The sequence below is a fragment of the Hippocampus guttulatus genome, chromosome 16 (assembly GCF_054856545.1).
Source record: "Hippocampus guttulatus isolate MCC_2025c chromosome 16, RoL_Hgut_1.0, whole genome shotgun sequence".
NCBI classification, from domain to species: domain Eukaryota; kingdom Metazoa; phylum Chordata; class Actinopteri; order Syngnathiformes; family Syngnathidae; genus Hippocampus; species Hippocampus guttulatus.
The window spans coordinates 7138755-7158157 of NC_141276.1; the positions used below are offsets into that span (position 1 = coordinate 7138755).

At 44.8% G+C, this 19403-nt stretch overlaps 1 protein-coding gene across 9 annotated transcripts in view; it reads right to left on the reverse strand.

Moving 5' to 3' along the window:
* Window positions 1–9188: 9188 nt before the first annotated feature.
* bahcc1a (BAH domain and coiled-coil containing 1a) overlaps window positions 9189–19403 on the reverse strand; it is a 66032-nt gene continuing 55817 nt past the window's right edge. For 2 of the 9 annotated variants that reach the window (XM_086133038.1, XM_086133036.1), the window contains exons 15-29: window positions 17548–17662; window positions 17098–17311; window positions 16834–17010; window positions 15888–16061; window positions 15498–15781; window positions 14792–14863; window positions 14575–14704; window positions 14375–14489; window positions 14164–14239; window positions 13431–13539; window positions 13238–13354; window positions 13006–13152; window positions 11600–12840; window positions 11261–11497; window positions 9189–11161 (exon numbers count right to left, since the gene is read on the reverse strand). In XM_086133038.1, coding sequence (XP_085989164.1) covers window positions 10952–11161; window positions 11261–11497; window positions 11600–12840; window positions 13006–13152; window positions 13238–13354; window positions 13431–13539; window positions 14164–14239; window positions 14375–14489; window positions 14575–14704; window positions 14792–14863; window positions 15498–15781; window positions 15888–16061; window positions 16834–17010; window positions 17098–17311; window positions 17548–17662 — 3418 coding nt within the window. In that variant the 3' untranslated portion in view covers window positions 9189–10951. The remainder of the gene's footprint in view (window positions 11162–11260; window positions 11498–11599; window positions 12841–13005; window positions 13153–13237; window positions 13355–13430; window positions 13540–14163; window positions 14240–14374; window positions 14490–14574; window positions 14705–14791; window positions 14864–15497; window positions 15782–15887; window positions 16062–16833; window positions 17011–17097; window positions 17312–17547; window positions 17663–19403) is intronic. The other 7 variants (XM_086133044.1, XM_086133042.1, XM_086133037.1 and 4 more) reach the window with 7 other exon arrangements.

Sequence of the window (19403 nt, forward strand, 5' to 3'; positions counted from 1 at the left end):
GACGAGCACTCCAATGGCGCTCCGTCAAAGCGCTAAGCCTGCCGGGGCAGTTTGTGCCAGTTAAGCTTTTATTTCCTTGAGCACGCACCACCTGTCAGCAAGAAACCCAAGTGCGTATGCATTTGGATTGGATTGCGTTTACACACTGGTGCACGGCCGTTACAAGCGTGTCAAACGCTTTGACCGCCGGTTCAAGCCATGTGCTATTCCAACTGAACGGAAAGGGGGCGGCGCTCTCTTATTAAGGAGTTTTCGGATGGTGTAATTGGATTCCCAAAGCGCCGGGGACTTGTATATGCTCATTTTCATGAGCGCACATGCAACTTTCCCAAGGGGGCTACCTGATCCTATTACATTATCCGGAGCACATCAAAGGGTTAAGAGCTGTCTGCTTCTATAGTCATTAAGCCCTCTCTTAGCCGCGGTAAATCAACGCTGTGCTGGCAGCAGCTGCTCTGATCACCTATTAAAACTTCCATAATGCGCCGCGCGTTCGGAGTGGGCCCCTTTAAGCCGACACTGAACGTTGGACCGCAGAGGAAGCCCGACTTGAGTATCTGATTTGGTTCCTCCGGTCAGGATGGCCAAGGAAATCCAGAGATGATCGAAAAGTCCTGCGTTTAACTCATTCAGTACCAGCCAATTCTAGACCAAGTCTGAAAAGACGTTTAAAAACGTCTTTGGGGGTGAATGAGTTAAGTGTCTTGAACTTGTGTTGGCCGGAAGCTATACTGCATATTTGTATTTATAGCTCAAGATGCCGTGCGATAAGATACTATCTCTCGTTTTAATTCTTTAAGACGAAATACAGGCGCCCGAGTAGGCAGCCGTCAAGTGCTCTCATGAGCCTTGCTTTTTTTTGTTGTTTTTGTGTTTGTTTTGTCACTTTGTGTTGTTTACGTCGTGTGGACCTGATGTGGACTTTTTTCAGCATTTTTTGGCCACGACATTCATCAAGGAGGAGACTCTGTGCTTGGTGGTTGCGCCTTCTCGGCAGCATGGGTACACCAGCACTGTTTTTGATTGGGAGGAATGTCGGCGCCATTTGACTGTCGTTGCTGGACAGTCCGGGGCGCTTGTGTCTTGCGCCTGTAATGGGCAGCATTTTTCACAGCCCCGCTTTGTTCAGCGGAGAGATCGGTGCTGTTGAACGGTCTGCGGCTGGATGGATGTAAGTCTTGAGGAGCCGACGATGAGAAGAAAGGAGCGTTAGCGCGGAGCGCCGATGCGGATTTGGAACTGGGAGTCGCGGCTTGAAGTTTGAAGCGGATTACGTGGGACAGGAGAAGTGAACTCATCTCTTTTCGTCAATGGACGCTACAGCTTCGTGTTTGCTTTCAAAACTTAGCTTGTAGCAGACGTGTGCACATTTTCAGCATGACATCTCTGATCCACTGGTGAAAGGACACTTTGATCCTCTCCTCTTTCATCTAGAACTGCTTCAGACAACAAAGTGTATGCAGAAAAGTGGTGAAGATTGCACGACTGTCTGTGTCCTATGTGTTGTGTTGTGTTATTTTTGTTATTTTGACTTCGAAATGGCGCCGCGAGAGTGGCTGCCTTTCCAGCAGCTCCTATATTTTGTTGTTCTACTTCTTCCTTTCATAACTTTGCTGCTGTGAATTGGGAATTTCTCCATTGCGAGACTAATAAAGGTTGTCTTATCTTATCTTATCTTATCTTATCTAAGCCAGCCCTTTATACTTGAAGAAATGTTAGCTGATGAGGCTGTTTTTAACTAATCATATTTGTTGAAATTTGAGTTGTATTATTTTGTCCGGCGGCCCGGTGATCGAGTGAGCATTGCGTCGACCTCACAGTGCAGAGATACCGGGTTCAATTCCATCTCCGGCCTCCCTGTGTGGAGTTTGCATGTTCTCCCCGGGCCTGCGTGGTTTTTCTCCGGGTATTCCGGTTTCCTCCCACATTCCAAAAACATGCACGGCAGGATGATTGAACACTCTAAAATTGTCCCTAGGCGTGAGTGCGAGCCCGGAAGGTTGTTCGTCTCCGCGTGCCCTGTGATTGGCTGCCAACCGGGTCAGGGTGTCCCCCGCCTACTGCCCGAAAACAGCTGGGATAGGCTCCAGCACACCCCGTGACCCTAGTCAGGATAAATCGCATCAGAAAATGGATGGATAAATTATTTTGTCACACTCGTGTTCAACTGAGTTGACTGAACTGTTCAGACCAAAGTATGCCGTAGTACACTGCGCAGGTTTTTGGTCTTCCCTGACTGGTCAGCAAGTGCAAGATTCTCTGTCGTTGCTAATTTTCACAATTATCCGGACAAGCTAACACGCCGAGGTTGACCAGCAAATAGCCAAGTGCGCCACAACTTATCAGCCCTCATGCGGTCAAAATATGCCCCGTTGCTGTCGGACAGGAAGTTAGCCACTTACTCGCGTAACGGAAGAAATAGACACGAGGAATTCATAGCCCAGTTTGACTTGATGAAGGCCAGAATGTCAGGCAGAGCTCCTGTTGATTTGTACCAATTCGAAACAAGTTGGTTAGTTCGGTCATCGTGTCATTGAGCAAACCCCGTCCAAAGCACCTTGAGTATCTTCAAGGTAATGGCGGAAAGCCGCTTTATAAATGCAGCCCATTTACCTTTTAGTTCCCCGCTGTCCACATCAGTTCAGTTTGACCACAGGCCTGCTTTTGGTCTCGGTCTGGTCAGGAACACCGTGTGGAAATCAGGCCAGTTGGTCAACAGTTTGCCCCCACCGACGCATGCGCTCCGAAAGCCCGGTCTCCATGGAGACACAAACCGTGTATGAGCCTACCCTCAGGTGACTTCACAGTTCGCCCGTGCTGACTGAATTGGTCCATTTCGGTTTCATTTTCTTTCTTGTGCACATCTTTTTCCCTTTTCTTGCCTTTGACCCCTGCTGTTTAGCCGCAGGCTTTGAGGCCGCCTTTTCTTTCTGCGTGTTTCATTCACTCACCCCGGCTTGATGTCTTCCCCCACTGACAGGTTGCCGTTGCTTAAATTCAAGAGCGGATATAAGACGAAATTGGTTTTCTGTACATAACTGTTATCACAGGAGAGGGTTTGGGATTGGCCTCTGGCAAGGTTGCAGAGGTGTGTCAGCCGATCTCATCGCATAATACCCATGCATGCTGTTCACTTCCCTTTTCTTACTTTGTCCTCACGTGTATGAATTTTCTTTTCAGCTCCTCACGTTGCTATTGAAGAGAACATGCGTTTATAGCCGTGCCCTGCACCGTAGGGTACACTTGATGCTCGATGAGTTTGTTTGGAAGTTGGCCCCAATGGATTTGTTTGAAGGAATAGCGCAGTGTCTCCAAAATGTCTGATCAAAGCTCGGCTTAGCAGCCCAGGGGCTTCAACTCATGTTAATAAGTTGTCCAAGTGCCAGTCACAAGGCTTATGAACACCTTGTATCTCAAGAGATTGTGTATTTTTAAAAGTAGTCGAGGCAGTGAATCTAATGAGAAACACAGATGTGTTCTTTTGGCAACTGCCGGAATAAGTCTTGTTGTTTTATAAGTGTTGTTGATACTCTTTAACATGCGGAAGTGTCTCTCAACCACCATATGCACTTTTATTGTGTGGTTATCATTGACCAAAGGGTTTGGCTAAAAAGCACATAGCCACCTCATCCATCCATCCATCCAGCCAGCCATTTTCTGGTTGCAACCAAGTCGTGCTTCAAGTTGTGTTTTTGATGAATATTTTTCCATATATAAGCGACAACATAGAGTAGTGAGCCTGAAAATTCCATATCCGGCCCACTCATTTATGCACAGTTTCTTGTCCATGTAGCCACACCGCCTTGTGGCAGTCCACGGGTCGCCTGGGGCTCTTCGGCGGCCTTTTGGCAAGGTTTCACTGTCGACTGACTCGGCACCAGCTGCGCTGACCAACAGAACAAAAACAAAACTGTAAAATATCGAATAAAACAACCTCATGACTTTCGTGGTGTAGCTCCAACGTTTAATAGCATTATATGATGAATGGACATGTATGTAAAAATGACTAAAGCATACTGTATATTCAGTGACATGCAACTGTAGTTTGATAAAGTAGGAGTGTGCCATAGCGTGCCGTCGCCTACATGATGAGCTCAGGGTGAGAATAGCACGTCAGCACACAATGTTACCGCGACAAGTGGAAACATGAACTGGTTTCGGGACTCAAGCAAAATCACACCGTCATGGAGCGCATCCAGGCGAAGCGAAGCTCCTCACAGCTGGTAATGCGTGCCTCTAAAGTCAACCAATATCCCAAAATATATTGGGATCTTAATTTTGAGGCCGTATCGCCCAACCCTACCACAAGAAAAAGCTTAGTCCAAAGCAGTCCTTGGGTCAGTTTTCATACGGGTTTGACAACCTCCTCTGAGAGTTCCCCTGGCTGACTCTTTATCCCGAATTCTCTCTGGCATTGCTGGAGACGATAAGCTTTATGACTTTTGCATCCGTGCCAGCGGAGGCAGGCAATCATTGCGGTGGCAGCGGTAATGGCTGTCGACGAGAGCCGTGCGGCAGAGCATTGTGGTTGAAGCGCCTGCTCTCCCCCTATAATGGAACAGCTGTTTGGAGCGCGGCGCACCAGAGCGAGTGAGCGCAGAGTAAATAGCAGAGAAGAGCAATGTAAACAGAGATGGGATGGCGAGAGCTCCATCTCGGCGCTCGCGAAAGTGGGTAAACACCCGAGGGAAACGCAGAGGTTTGGGGTTGTCAACACGAGAATGCACCAAAACACCACAACACAGGGAGGTACGGGAAATAGGTGACATGGTAATTACCAGGACGACTTCCATTTCCAGATGGAAGCGCTCGTTTTCGAATTATCGCACTGTATGAGTGCGTGGCTTCCGCGGAAAGCTAACGATTGAAGCGCTTGCACAATAGAAGACCTGTCACGATTGCTGTTCCATTTCAGCCCTGTAGGTGTCTTGAGTGTGTGTTTTAAACCATTCTCGAGAGTCAAATCAAATTGAGGCAGGGTTGTGTCCGCCGCCCGTAAGCACATAACATTAATGCAGGCGTCAAACTCATTTTCGTCGCGGGCCACTTTGGCGTTACGTCTTCCTTTGGAGGGCCGTTACGAATAAATGTTTACGTAATCATCTCATTGTATTATTACTTGTACACAACAAATTGATGGCTTACTAGTTCTGTAATCACTCAAGTCAATTACCTGTTTGTTAAATTATGTTTAAAGTTTCTTTTATTTGAGACATTAGGTCTCGTTTGGTGAAGAGCAAAACTCTTACCTAGCTGACAGTTTCTGCTGTCACTTCAGCCTTCGTCGAACCTCTCACTGCTTCCTTGTGACGCATCTTAAAAAACTAGCTACTCGTTTGTCGTTTGTTCGATTATCGTTCGAGTGTAAACAGGGTAACAAAATGATAGCTACATTTCAACGTTATTTATGACACAATTGCAATTTGACATTGTGCTACAGACTTTAGTAAGGATCATGGAAGCAGACACACGAATGGCTTTTGCGGGCCACATAAAATGATGTGGCGGGCCGGATCTGGCCCCCGGGCCTTGATTTTGACACCCGTGCGTTAAGGCAAACAACAACATTAACAGCAGAACGTCAAATTTTGAGTGCGTTAAAGCTCGGGGAAGGAAGAGTAGACCCAAGTTTTGAGTAAATAGAAAGTCAAAGCTAACTTGTTAATATGAACCAACAGAAAATCATAACTTGACTGTACATTTCAGTTGTAGCTTTTCACACTTGAGTTGTCAGGAGCACGTTTGATTAAACTGTTGCCGACCTCCAAAACAAATCCAGGCGTGCGCTTGAAATGTTAAAGCAAAATAACGTCACGCCAATGCAAAGTCAAAGCGGAGGGTTGACGCGTTTGCCTTGACTTGTTTCAAACTGTTCTCGACTCTCAAGGACAAACCAAGGCAATGTTTCAGCCGACTGTGGGCTGAAGGGAATCCTAAAAACGCATCGTGATCTGCTTCCCTTTTTACATTCGGATAATACTGAAAACTTGAAGTGACAAGCACCAGCGCTCTTTCTTCTTCATCTTACCTAACCGAATCTTTCGTGTAAACTGTGTTCCTTTTGTGTTGGCCCTGCAGTGGTGGAAAAAGTCTCACCGATTAGGAATTTCAGTCGTAACACTGCTTCAACTGTTGGGGCCGACACCATTTCTGACACATGCTGCTCCTTTTCTTTTATAGAGGCACAAGAGTTTATTGTGACACTTGATACATCCTGGCTCTTGTCGTCAGCCCAACTGGGATCTACCTCGCCAGTTTGTACGTATCTCTCTTACAAAGAGCAAAGTCATCTCTGATGAGATATACAGAGTTTCCAGCTGTCCGCCACCTGACCCCCTTTTATGACAGGCTGTAACTTTACTTGCCTTCACTCTACTGGGTTATTGGACTGCTGAGATAACAACTGTGGCTGTTGGCACGCCGTCGTTTTTATAACAACGAGATCCAATTGTACACATTAGTTCCAGCCCACTCTTTAAAAGTGTCATAACTGATCAGCAAATGAAGATTGTGCGTCCTTGTTTGTTTTATGTTCACATTGACTCATTCTAGAATCACGATAAAGGTTCACTTTTGCTGTCTGTATGCGGAACCTCAGTCATCCCAACAACAGCTCGTGGTATTACATCAGAGTTTGTGATCAGCACATGTTGTGAGAAACGAGACGAATCCAATGTAAAATTGCCAAAATCTCTCTTTTCATAACTGATACAGAATCTTTTCTGGAGACTAAGAACAAATAAAATGCATAATGGGCGATGGCTGGATTTAGGACACAGAAAGCACCAACATTAAACTCATTCACTCCCAAAGACGTTTTAAAACGTCTTTTCAGACTTGGTCTAGAATTGGCTGGTACTGAATGAGTTAAGGGTGGCTGCTTATTTCAAAATAAGTCCAACACGATCAGTTCCAGAATGATGGTCACCCTCCATTTTGTTTGAATTTAGAACCAATTTTCCTTCAAAGCGAAGAATGAAGATTGAATGAAGAAGTGAACTACGGTCTAACGCAAGGATGGGCAACTTAAATGCTCGAACGGGGGCCTCAATTATTCGTCGTTACTACTGGGAGCTCACGTAGCACCCTGCACTTCCTGACCAGAAGTATGACAAACACGTCATTTAAAATATGGACAAAATACGTGCAAACGTTCCAAATAGATGCTCTTCGTACATTTCCGTTCAATGTTTACTAAGGTAGCGCTGACAATATGGTTAGATTTGTTCTATGACGACTGCCGTGACTTTCGAATTGATATGCTTAACAATGAATGAGCAGGGCTTTAGTGCCCTTTAAGAAAAGGGCAGTCAGCACTTGATTGATATGTTTTTCCTGCTGCGAGAGCCAGCATCTTGTTAAGACCCGGCACCAACTCTTATACACACATCCACACACACTAATGCACACCAGGTTGCCTGTCCCCTTCTCAACCTCAACCCCCTCGCAGTCAGAGGCCAGACAGGGTCAAGCTGAGGGCGAGACATTTATGAGGTGTAGATATTTCTGGAAGAAAGTATTCCTCCCGTTGGCACTCGGCCACGCAGTCTGTGTACTGAGCAAGCTGATCCAGAGAGGAGGTACTTCTATAAAAAATAAAATAAAATAAAAGGCGTGTTCCTATAGGTAACAGTTAGTGACCTCGGCTTTCCCATGAACATTCGTTGGGCGGTTTGCTTCCCTTACGACCCACATTTTCCAAATTAGATTGCAGACTCTATTCCTGGCTTGACTGTGTATCTCAAAGCACAGGAGGGGTAATGGGGCAAGACCTTTTCCAAACAAAGAAAGTTAACCTCATCATACTCGCACCGCCACTTTTCACCCCCTGTCCTCATCTCCTCTCCTGCCCGCACGCTGCTCAGGCAGCAGAGGGGCACGACTCGCACATGGGGCAGCGGCCATAGTCAACACAAAAAGGTTGTGGTAGCAAACAGTCCTGTTTGTGTTCACTGGGCTGTTGTTGGAGATGACTGATGTATCCATTAACCTCTGGTGAGGGCGTTTGGTGGGGGGGTGGCGATGTTGCTCCATGCAGGGCAAAAACACCCGTAGAGAACGCCATTGACCCATATTGTTTCTCCTTCGGGCCCTGTTAGCAGTTCATTCACTCTGTGAACAGAGATAAGCGTTGACAAGGCTGATGGGGATGTATGCAAATGTGGATGTGGAAATTCTAACGCTTGTCCAAATTTCAGTTTGACCAAATGTAAAATATACAAATTTGGGACATTGTCACACACTGTCGTACTCAGCGTATCACATGAAGGATCAGTGCACCGCAGTATCGAAGTATCTTTATTAAAACTTATTCAGTACCAGCCAATTCTGGACCAAGTCTGAAAAGACGTTTAAAAATGTCTTTGGGAGTGAATGAGTTAAAGCATGAGTGTGTTTTGGGGGGCGGAGGGGAATCTTTGCGATTTAAAGATGGCGTGAAGAAAAATCAGAGAACATCCACCGGAAGTTAGCATCAAGTATCTCCCATTGAGAGCAGAAAATAGCAACTGCTTCAGTGTTGATAGAGGGAGACAGTGTGGGTTTATTATTGCTCCCAATGTGAAACGTTTAGAATTAACAATTCAGCACCCAACTCTTAAGATGACTCTGTGGTTCCTCCCTTTGTATCAAAAAGCTAAATAGACATTTTTATCCCGTATCTAATGCTTCAACCATGTCCACTGCCCTGTGTTTAAAACTACAACTTTTTTTGACTAAATGCATTTTTTTGATATTCTGATTAAAATGTAAAATATATACAGTATATCTGCGATCATGTCCTTAAAAGTGCATACAAAAGATCGCTACCTTTTGCCGTAGCCTCACATTCTTTTTGAATCTTGGCATGTGTACGCTCTAGCCCTGAATGACGAGAATGCGCATCAACTGTATCTCTGAATCAGTCGGCATCATATTTACAGAGCTTGGCAGTTAAAGCCAGAAGGCTCTATCTGATGCTGTGACAGATCTGTCTATTTACCGTGGAACTCCACCGCTCGGGCAAACTTAGCTCAGCCCCAGACACTTACACAGAAAGACATAGCACGACAAATAAAATTTGGCAGGCAAAGGTCTTTGCGTCTGAACAGTGTTCTCCAAGTGAATCCGAGCAACCTCAAACTGTTCAGTGTTGTACGCGTGGTGGGTAAGATAAGTTGACGAGGGCACAACCAAAATAATAGACGTAATTCACAGATATTTGTGGACGAGAACAATCCAGTGTTTTTATTTCGTTTCACTGTTTGGCCTCTAGAAGACCACTTTTATTTAAGAAATGCAAAATGCGACATCACACCGACTTGGAAAAACAGTGTCACATTCTCATAAAGCGCTCTTTGCGTTCAACAAACAGCAACGTTGACATGAAAATAAATAGTGTTGGCGAACAAAAATCCACCTTTGGGAATACAAGAGTCAGGATTGTATATAAAACAAGACTAATGTAGACCAAAGGTACTTGGCACAAATTAAATAAACGTAATTTTCAGATTGAATGAACTTAGTCCATTGCTTTGTGAATCTGATTGTCCTTCACAGTTAGTATCGAGTATGTGCATGTACTGTACAAAATAGACATGATATTCAAACTGAAATAACATTTTTGAATGCTCAGTCTCATATTTTGTCAGTACCTGGACGTTCATGCTCATACTCCCTGTTTGGCTTTTTGATGTTTATTTTTTTTTCTTCATCACGAGATAAAACCGCGGGTACATGTGCAAGAAGCCATTGTCACGATGCAGAGCCAATACACACAGTGGAGGAGTATTGTAGACGATATCAGTGATTTCTGATTCAAATTCAATACAGGTGCTTTACACATGATAAATTCAAATAAAGATACTAAAGCCACTTTGGTACGTTTTTAGGATGTAGCACATTAAATTACATTGTTAGAAGACCCAGTCTTGTTCTAAATTCATTTGCGTGGACATGATTAGTGATGACACAAATGTCATTCATATCTTAAATTATTACGTATGATTGCAGTCCGCTGGGATCTGCCTTAAAACCAGTTGAGGATAACATAAATAAAAAAATGATAGGTTAAGAAAATTATGAACAGTTAAAAAAACACAACATTTACAAAAAAAAGCCACTTGACCTTTTTTTTTAAAACAGGACGACCGCAAATCTCTCCGAGAGCGAGTCTTGCCCTGTTGTACACCAAATCCTTCAATCTTTGTGCTCTGTCTGTTTCGGTCTCAGCAGGGCATACGCAGTGCAACAATAACATCTTCAATCATGAGTTCTCAAAGCAAAAGGAAAGAAAGGAGGGGAAAAAACCCAACAACAATCTATACACATATAAAAATAAATCAATTGCAAACATGGAAAGATAATCTCATATATACAATATAATCCTGTATAAAATAGTTTTTATGTACATATCGACAACGGGCAACAATACAATATTCCATCTGTACAATCTGTACACCTGAACAATGAAGACAGGTGAGAGGTACTGAAGTGTATGGCTTGGTTTGGATCAGTTTCAAAATATTTACAGACATCAACTTCACACATTTTTAATTTCCCTGGAATGACGAGGCTTCGGGAGAGTCCTAAGTCTCGCTTTCACTTGTTCGTTCTTAATCTAATTGGTCCTTCGAGACCAGTGTGGTCTTTGTGGTACTTGGCCCAGCTCTGTTTTGGTGACTCATGATAGAGGCTGGGCCTATGGAACCGTTAGACCAATGGAACACCAGTTATTAATGGCTGTGATGCACAAAAAGACCCAGAGTTCAGCCATTCCACTCAAATGGTCCAAGTTTTCGAAGTCTCCTCCTCTTCCACGAAGGTTTAGACATCAATGGTCTCCAGTGTGTAGTCTCAGACAGCCGTAAACCAAGCAACACGTCACTTTACAACCTGGGGGCGTCTTCTATGTAAAGTACTGGACTTTGATATTTCCGACTGAGGAATTCTTCAGTAGTTTCCTCACAGAGGTTCAGCACAAGATTGAAACCCCTTCAGCAGTGACCAGCTGCCCAGTGGTGGGGTCATATGTCCCAGCCAGGTAATACAGGTCTGGCGAGGTACTGTTCGGCTTCGGATTGCGTGTCAGGCTCTCATATTCCTCCTGACTCACTACCTGGCACTTATGAGAGATTGTCTGGACATCGTTTTCGTCCTCATGACATGACTGGTAGAGGGCATGCTGGATGGGGAAAGGGTTCAAGATCGATGACATGAAAACCAAGACATTGAGGGAAAATGCCTTATTTGAATGTTCAGTATGCTAGAAATGTCTGCTTACCGTGCCGTCTCGCTGCCGCTTTCCTTGCTTGGTCTCTTCAGGGTGGTAGAACCACTTAACCTTGACCACCATGCTTGATGTCCAAGACTCCCAGAAGTTCTCGATTTTACCAATGTATGGTAGGTTAGGACGTCCTGCTGAGAGGAACACGGCACAGTCTCCCACTTTCACTGCTTCTTTTCCTCTCACGATGGCTTTGTAGAACAGCTTCTTGGCCTTACCTTTTAGGCCTCGCCTCTGTGGAAATGCAGGTATTTCAACAATCTTCCTTTACGATGACTATGTACTTTTTTCACATCCCCCTAAAATGACTGCGACTGGAAATGATAATATTCTCACCTGTGTAGGGCTGCCAGACCACCTCCACATCTGGCGGCCCACAAGGAATGCAGACATCTTAGGTCTTGGAATACATGAAATGTCATCTGGTAGCATTCTCGGTTTCTTCACAAATTCTCTCGATGACTTAGAAATGGAACCGTTGCAGTCTTTCCTCTTAAGAGATTTACTGTTGGAGACGTGTTCATCAGGCGATCCTTTGGTGTTGGAAACAGCCAACGCTTTAGCCACGAATGAATGTTGCCTTGAGGAAGTGGAGGGTTCACTGGGTTGCAGGAGTCCCCGGTGAGGAGACAAGCAGTTCTGTAGCATTAATGTCGAACTTTCCTCATCCTCTGAGCTGTAGGAAGAGTCATTGTCCGAGGAACACAGGCTGGAGCTAGATATTGAGCCTGATGAAGAGGAGCTGGATGAACCAGAAGAAGAGGATGAAACTGAGAGATGAGAGAGGAAATGCCCGGCTGTCCTTAGACCTTGTGAAGCTAAGGCAAGTGCAGCCCTTTTCCTCTCCTGCTCTTCTTCCTCTTCATCATCCATATCAGAGTAGGAGCTATGACACTCTCTGTGTGAACTGAAGCCCACGTCTCCATATTCACCGAGATGCAATGAAGGGGACGGCTTTCTTTGGGGTGCCGTTCCTTTCAGGAGGAGTTCAACCCTAGAGTTGTCACCCTTTTTGTTGTCTTTAACAAGGAGGACCGGATGTGAGTAACCCTCCGTCTTGGGCATTGCACTCACACCGGAAGAGCCACCTCGTAGCAACAGAGCCTTGCTGTTCTTGGTCTTTGGGGAAGTTACTCCTTCGTGATCTAACTTGACCAGAAACTCTTGTTCAGACTTCTTTCCCTTAGATAGCACCAACTCATCTTGTCTGCGTTTCTGCCCATAAACCCCACTTTTCGGACCGGCAGATAAATCTGGACGTGATCCTGTGGGCTTGGTACAGAAGGAGGAGTAGCCATTTGCTATGCTACTAAAGGAGTCCACCTCAAAGGAGCTACTGCTGAAAAGCCCTTTGGATTGGGTGGAGACAAGCGGTTGGATCTGAGTCGAGGCAAATGAATCATCCTCCCTCAATCTCAAGGCCTTTCTCGATGTCCCATTAAACTGAAATAGATTATGGGATGTCCTCTTCCTGCTGCCGGTCAATGAAGGCCATTCCACAAAAAGAGAAGCATTTTTATTGGCATTTTCAGCCAGCTGTTGTTGCTTTTGCTTTTTCCCAGATCCCTTTGGTCTCCCTAGGATGAAAAAAACAAAATTGAAGTATTACTGTATAATGTGTACACTGACGGGGTTGTAGGTATCTGCTATGCAATTTTCTGTTGGCATTATCTAAGTTTCCTTGAAGATTTGGACTAATATGGCGTTTTAGAAACGGGATGAAAAAAAAGACAACATCTTACCCGGTCTTCTTTTTTGGAGGATTAGCGGTTGTTTGCTTTTGACCATACTAACAGTGTTGAGTCTGTCACTGGATACATAATTGAAACTGGGGCTTTTCTTGGCCTGACTTCCACTAGGTACATACACAGCAGGAGGTGTCTCCTCACCTTAGAAATGATATATTTAATTAGATTTTTAGCATTTCTTTACAGATAAATATCATGTACAGGAGCATAGCAAGGAAACACCCACAGTGTATTTGATATCCCGGTGGCAGAAGGCGAATGTTTGGTACTGATATCTTCCCTCGGTCTCCGTCATCAAACTCTACCATTACTCCTGGCTTTGCCTCTTCGGTTGAAATCCCTGCTAGAGACAAACGTGCAATTCACCAGAGAGTGAAGAATTGAGATACACAGGATACCAATGGGGGTTGATGTCTCACCTCTGCGAACATAGCCTGGGTACAAGCAGCGTGAGCGTTCACTCCAATAAGCGCACACCCTGGTTCCATCATTTAGCATGGCCTCTGACTCTGGGCGTACATCGAGAACCTGACATCCAGACCAAAATGCTATTAGGGTTTATAACAAGCTGTGCAAAAGATCAAACACACGTGTTGAAGCAGTTTGCGTGAACTGCAACCAAGTTCATGCGCATCCATCGTGCTGCAATTCTAAGCACTGCTTACTGCATGTAATGCCAATGTGCCAGTCAGCGCTGAAAGGAACGGAAGCCTGGATGTAGTAAACCCTGACTTGCTGAGTAATACCAAAGAAGGCCTGAATAGAGAGCTTGTGATTGCTGGTTGCCAGATCCTCCTTCCAACAATGCAGGCAGCCCTAACATCCGCCTCTCACTGGGGGCTCTTTCAGGTTGCTTTCATTTACTGTTGCCATGACGAGAGACCCTTTTGAAAGATGAGGCGTGGATGTGGGTGTGAGCGTGTGTGCGAGAAGGAGCTCGGTGAAAATTGTGGATGATCTCTCTTAAGATCCAACCAAGGATCTTATAGTTAAGTTATCACGGCTACTGTGACGAGAAAAACGTCCAATCTATGGGCCTATTGTTCCTCACCTCTCTCCATATTCATTTGACGTAGGACGAAGCAAATAAACCAAGGAACACAATTATTTACAGGCTGAAGGTGAAGCAATGAATGTTGTATATGAACTCACAGCTTCCCGAAGCAGTTGCTCCAATGAATAGATCTTTGCGCGGTTTCCTCTGTCCCCATCAATCGTAACACTGAATCTGGAAAGAAACAACATGTATGGATTATTTCTAACCTGTTGACTTGCCATTGCTGCTTTTCTTGATATGCTTAGCCTTTATAACTCAATGTTCAACTCAAACAGGCAAAAACCCACTGTTTGTGTAATTCCTTACATATCCGGGAAATCCATGGTGTGGATCCTGGCAGCATAAAGAAGCTCGTCTTCCTTTGAGACCAGTATCTTCAGTCCGTCCGTTAAGAGTTCTTTAGCCAAGACGCAATTAGGAACTGCCAATGATAACACAATCATCCCAATAAATATTTGAGCATCCATAAAAAACAGTTCTGAGATACGGCTTGTAATTTAGTTTACCCTCAGGGTTCTTGTTGCATGAATCACTGTTGTCATCCTCCTCCTCTTCCGAAAAGCTGCTACCATCCATCTGAAATCCCTCATCAGCCGCAAAGCTTTCCAGCAGCCGACTAACCGCTCGACCCTTTGTCTGTGGATCATTGAGTAAAAGATGCCTGAATTCATTGAATGTTTTTTTTAAAAAATGTGACCGTTCAAATTTTTCCGTCATTGGTACCTGTTGCTCTATGGCTCTTCTTCCCCTGCTGCTGTCCTCACTCTTTGTCACCTGGGCCCAGCTATTTCTCTGCTAATGGACAAGATGAAGGTGAAAAATTCAGACTGCGCTGCAAATTCTCAACACATTTCTTTGTTGCGCAATTATCTCAAGTGGAAGCATGGAAGTGTTTTTCTGTTTCAAAATTCCTCCCTAAATGAAACAGTTTTTTTCATCGAACTGTGATACAATTTTTACCACTAGAAATCTTTTTAACTAAAGATTTCTAGTGGTATAATCATCATTCTTTTACAATACAGTATGCATCGCTGTTCAGGTAATAGGACAAAGATTCTGAAAATATACTGTATGTCACTCTTAAAGACAACACAACACAAACTTGCCCTACGTCTTGAAAAAAAAATCGCCTGATCTAAGAATGAGAACCTATCATTGCATTTTTGAAGACATTAACAAATCCATGCAGCCGAACCCTGAACCTCATTGCTAACTAGATTAGCATTAGTTCCAGACACCATCTGGGCTCGACATCATTAATATTTATCGTCACTGCAGTCTTCCAATACATTTGTTCAGCAAACGTGGTATTTTGGTTTGGCTTGCATTTGTTCAAGGGCATCTTTATGGTTTAAAGTCCTTATGCGCGGAAATGTAATGAATCTACATTATTATTATGTGTATCTGTGAATAATTAGTTTGTGCTAACCTTATTAATTGTTCCTCTCAAGACGGTACTCTTGCGTGTGGCCCTCTTTAACCTCTCGCTGGTTGTCGGAAAGGTAGGCAGCCCCATGCTACGTCGAAAACGGTTGCCCCTTTTGTTGTGGCTTCCCCACCGAGGCTCCTTGGACCTCGGTGTGCACGGTCTGGTCACCCCCTCTGTTTTGTGGTCCACCTGGCGAATTTTGACCGCACTGGCCGGGCTAAGTCTAGTGGGGTTCTTCTTTCGTACTTTGACCTCCCCTTCTGCACCGGAGAGACTGTGAGAGCCTGTGTAGTTCAATTACAGAAACAGACACTGTTAACAAGCCATGACTAGAAACACAAAACAGATGCTTCTCGTGAAGATTTCTTATAAATCCGCCGTCAGCCTTACCATAAAGCTCCTGCCTCTGTTTTTTGTTCCTGGCTTTCTGATTGGCCTCTAGTTTTACAATGGACGAAGGACTTGGACCTGTCACAGAGGAGCTAGAAGTCACATCTCTGGGTGGTGGTGCTCGTAGGTCTTGACCTTCATCGCTGTCTTGACTGCCTTCCTCCTCCTCCTCTCCTGATATCGAAAACAAGAATACAGAGTGTTAATTCTTGGGTTAGAAAGTCTGATTATCTGGAAGGTCTCTCCAGTTTTTTCACAAACACTTCATTAGCATTCAACTAAATGTTGGAACTATTCGTTGAAATGATGTATTAAGTGCTTTGCCTTGATGGTATTTCCCGCTGTTAACCCACATGCAACAGAGCCGTAATATGACGGTGAGTGGGTGTGACTTTATGTGTGCGTGTTTGTCACATAGCTCCCCCTTGAGCCAGCCAGTCTCCAGGGCTGTCAAAGCCTCTCACAGGCAAGTGTCCACATCTGCACACGTAGCACAGATCAGCCGACAAGGCGGATCACTCAGGTGTCAAAATGTCCGTGCGCGCCTTGTCTTCAACACAAGGTGTTCCTCACCTTTTCACCCACATCTGGTCGCCTTCAGAGTGATTTACAGATTTTGAGGCTCACTCGAGTAATGGCACTGCATGTCTCCCAAGCGTATACAGTGCATTAGCATTCCTCTAGGTCTTTAGGTTTACAGTGGTACTTTAGTGTTTAACCACCCCCCAGGCCGAAATTGGTGGCTGTTCGTTGCCTGTCACTTCTGATCAAGAGGTAGATATTAGCTGTGTTTGTTTGAATGTTTCACATTGCAGGATATCAGCTGTTCATTCCATACTTGTCAGACAGTTCATGTTAAAAAAAATAGACGTGCGTGTGGTGCATCTGCAAGCAAATCTAAACAGCAAGTATAGTTTTGAATGATGGCCGCATATTCTCATCTTACCTTGTTCTGAGGAGTCACTCTCTGGATTTGAACTTTCTTCCAATGACTCGCGTCTTTGTCCACGGTGAACCCTCGCTCCGGTCTTGCTGTGATGAGTGGGATCGTGTGTTTCTTTCTTCGATCCACGGTGTACCTCCCCAGGCCAGCTCTCCTGGGGACCACTGTCCACACTTGCTGCTGAGAAAGTTGGACAACCCTTCTGAGATCTAGGTTCCCTTACAATTAGATGTGAACGAAAGAATGAAACAATAGGAAAGCATGTACCTGTGTCGCTGTGTCCCCCAGACTCTCGTCTGTTGCCCTGGCTTCTGTGTCCATGCTTTGAGTGGCACGGTGAAACCTCCTTGTCCCTGTAGCGCATCCCTGAGAGGATCTTTTTACCCTGGCTCTTCTGTTTGAGCTGTGCCATGTCGGCGACCAGCTTAGAGCCCAGTACACTTTGAGGACCACTTTTTTTGCCACCTTGCGCTTTTATCTGCTAGAGCAGAAGAGGGTAATGAGACCTTGGTAAAGCTACAGCAAAAACATCAGAGACTGTATAAAAGGTGAAAAGGAATATTAAGTGCCCAGGTGTAAAATGCATTAACATAAAGTCCTGAGGTTTTGGCTTTAATTAGAAACAGAGCTCGACAAAGTAATATGCAAATAATATAGTGTGGCCTCTTTAATTTTGAGAAAGGAAAAGGATTAAAGGATGGTGGACAATGGCCTGACCTGTGTACTGCCAAGTTGTTCAAAGGCTCGACTGGACAGCCTCTTCTTTCTTCTCTGGCTGTCTCCTCCCCCTCCTAGTTCCTCAGGCGGCAGTGAATGCCCTGCCACCATCAGCCTGTCAATCAAAACAAGGGGAGATGATTTCATTTGAGAAGGATGCCAGTGGTTTGAAAAAAATAAATAAATAGATGGGAGCGAGGACATCATATGGAAAAACAATTAAGTCACCACCCTGTGGGATTTCATAACGCTTCTCTCTTTGTATGAAGCATAGAGTAACATCAAAGTAGGATAGCCCCGCATCTGTGCAGTACTGTTGGAAAAAGTGGGCATCTGACAAGCACGCTAAGGTTGTTTGATGGGAGATTGGCACAAAACAGAGTATGCAGCACGTAAACTAGCATTGACGGTTTGTGCAAGTGATTGGAAGTAATCACATTTATACATAGCACTATTGTCTTCAGTGAAAAAAAAAAGATAGATCTTAAAGTGCATTTTCATATTTGTCCTGGACACTTTCACCAGCACGAAGCAGCATTACCGATCAACCACTTCAAATGCCCTTGACTGGCCCTCTTGTACGCCTGTCCATAGACCGCACTGAAACATGCTCAAACAATAGATTAACCTCCGCTCTCCTATTGTGTGCACAGCCTGTGACATCCCTAACATTTACACAGTCGAAAAAGCTTGGATGCCAAAAGAAAAAAAAACCCTATAATTTATATGCACTATACAATTCAGTAGCCACTAAAATCTTTGATGAAATCCATCCATCTAATTTCTGCACCGCTTATTCTGTGGGCTGGAGTCTAAAGGCAGACTACACCCTGGACCAGTTGCCAGTGAATCACAGGACCACTACGAAATGTGGATTGAGTGGCACTCAAGCCTAAATGGCAATGGCTAATTGTAAATATCACACAATCCACTGTGTAGGCCATAACTGTATACATAACGGCACACAAGAATAATCATTTGTATCGTTGTGTTTTAGTGGATATTTGGGGTTGAGAATGACTCACATCCTTCATTTTCAATGACCAGATGGGAGCATTAATAGCAAATGTTTTAAAAACGGCCACTTTGAGACACGTGCAGATATATATATAATATATGGGTGAGTAAGCAGCCCTAGTATCTCATAATCGGAATGTGGCCTTCGCAATCCATAACGGAATACAATGAATGTGGTTGTTGTGTAGTGGGGACTGCCAATAGACTGACAGTACAGTGTAATTTGTCTGAAAGAATGATCCCACTGCAGATGACCGTCTGCCGCTAAACCTGACGCGATGAACGACTTGTACGTTGACTTTTCCCACTGCGACTAATTGATCAGCTGATCTGAAAAGCTGTACAACAATACTCACAAAGGACACCAGTTCTAGCTTCGGCCTCGATCCCTGTACTTGATTTACCCCATTGCCCTCAGTCATGGAACCCAAACATCAAAACGGGCTATGACTCATCCAAGAACACAACAGTGCGCAACTACGCTGTGCTACAGCTCGCAAAACACCCAACAACCCCATGGCATGTTCAGTTGTGGCCACCCTCCCTCCACTGCACCCTGCTGCAGGGCCGTGGCCCCGTTACCCTTTCACTTTGGCGTCACTGTCACCCAGCATCAGCGTTTCCCTTCCCCTCATGTCTGCACTGGCCTGGTGAGGGGGCAGGGGGCACACATTTGAAAGAAGAGTGGAGGTGACATTGCAGAAGGGCAGCTCAGGGCGTTGCTGTTGCCCGGAAACCCCAAGAAGAAGCCTGAAACAAGTAACTGAAGCCTGACAGTATTTTTTTTCCCCAATTTTTTTGCCGTAATGGGAACTACACTACTTAGAGGGTCTCACATT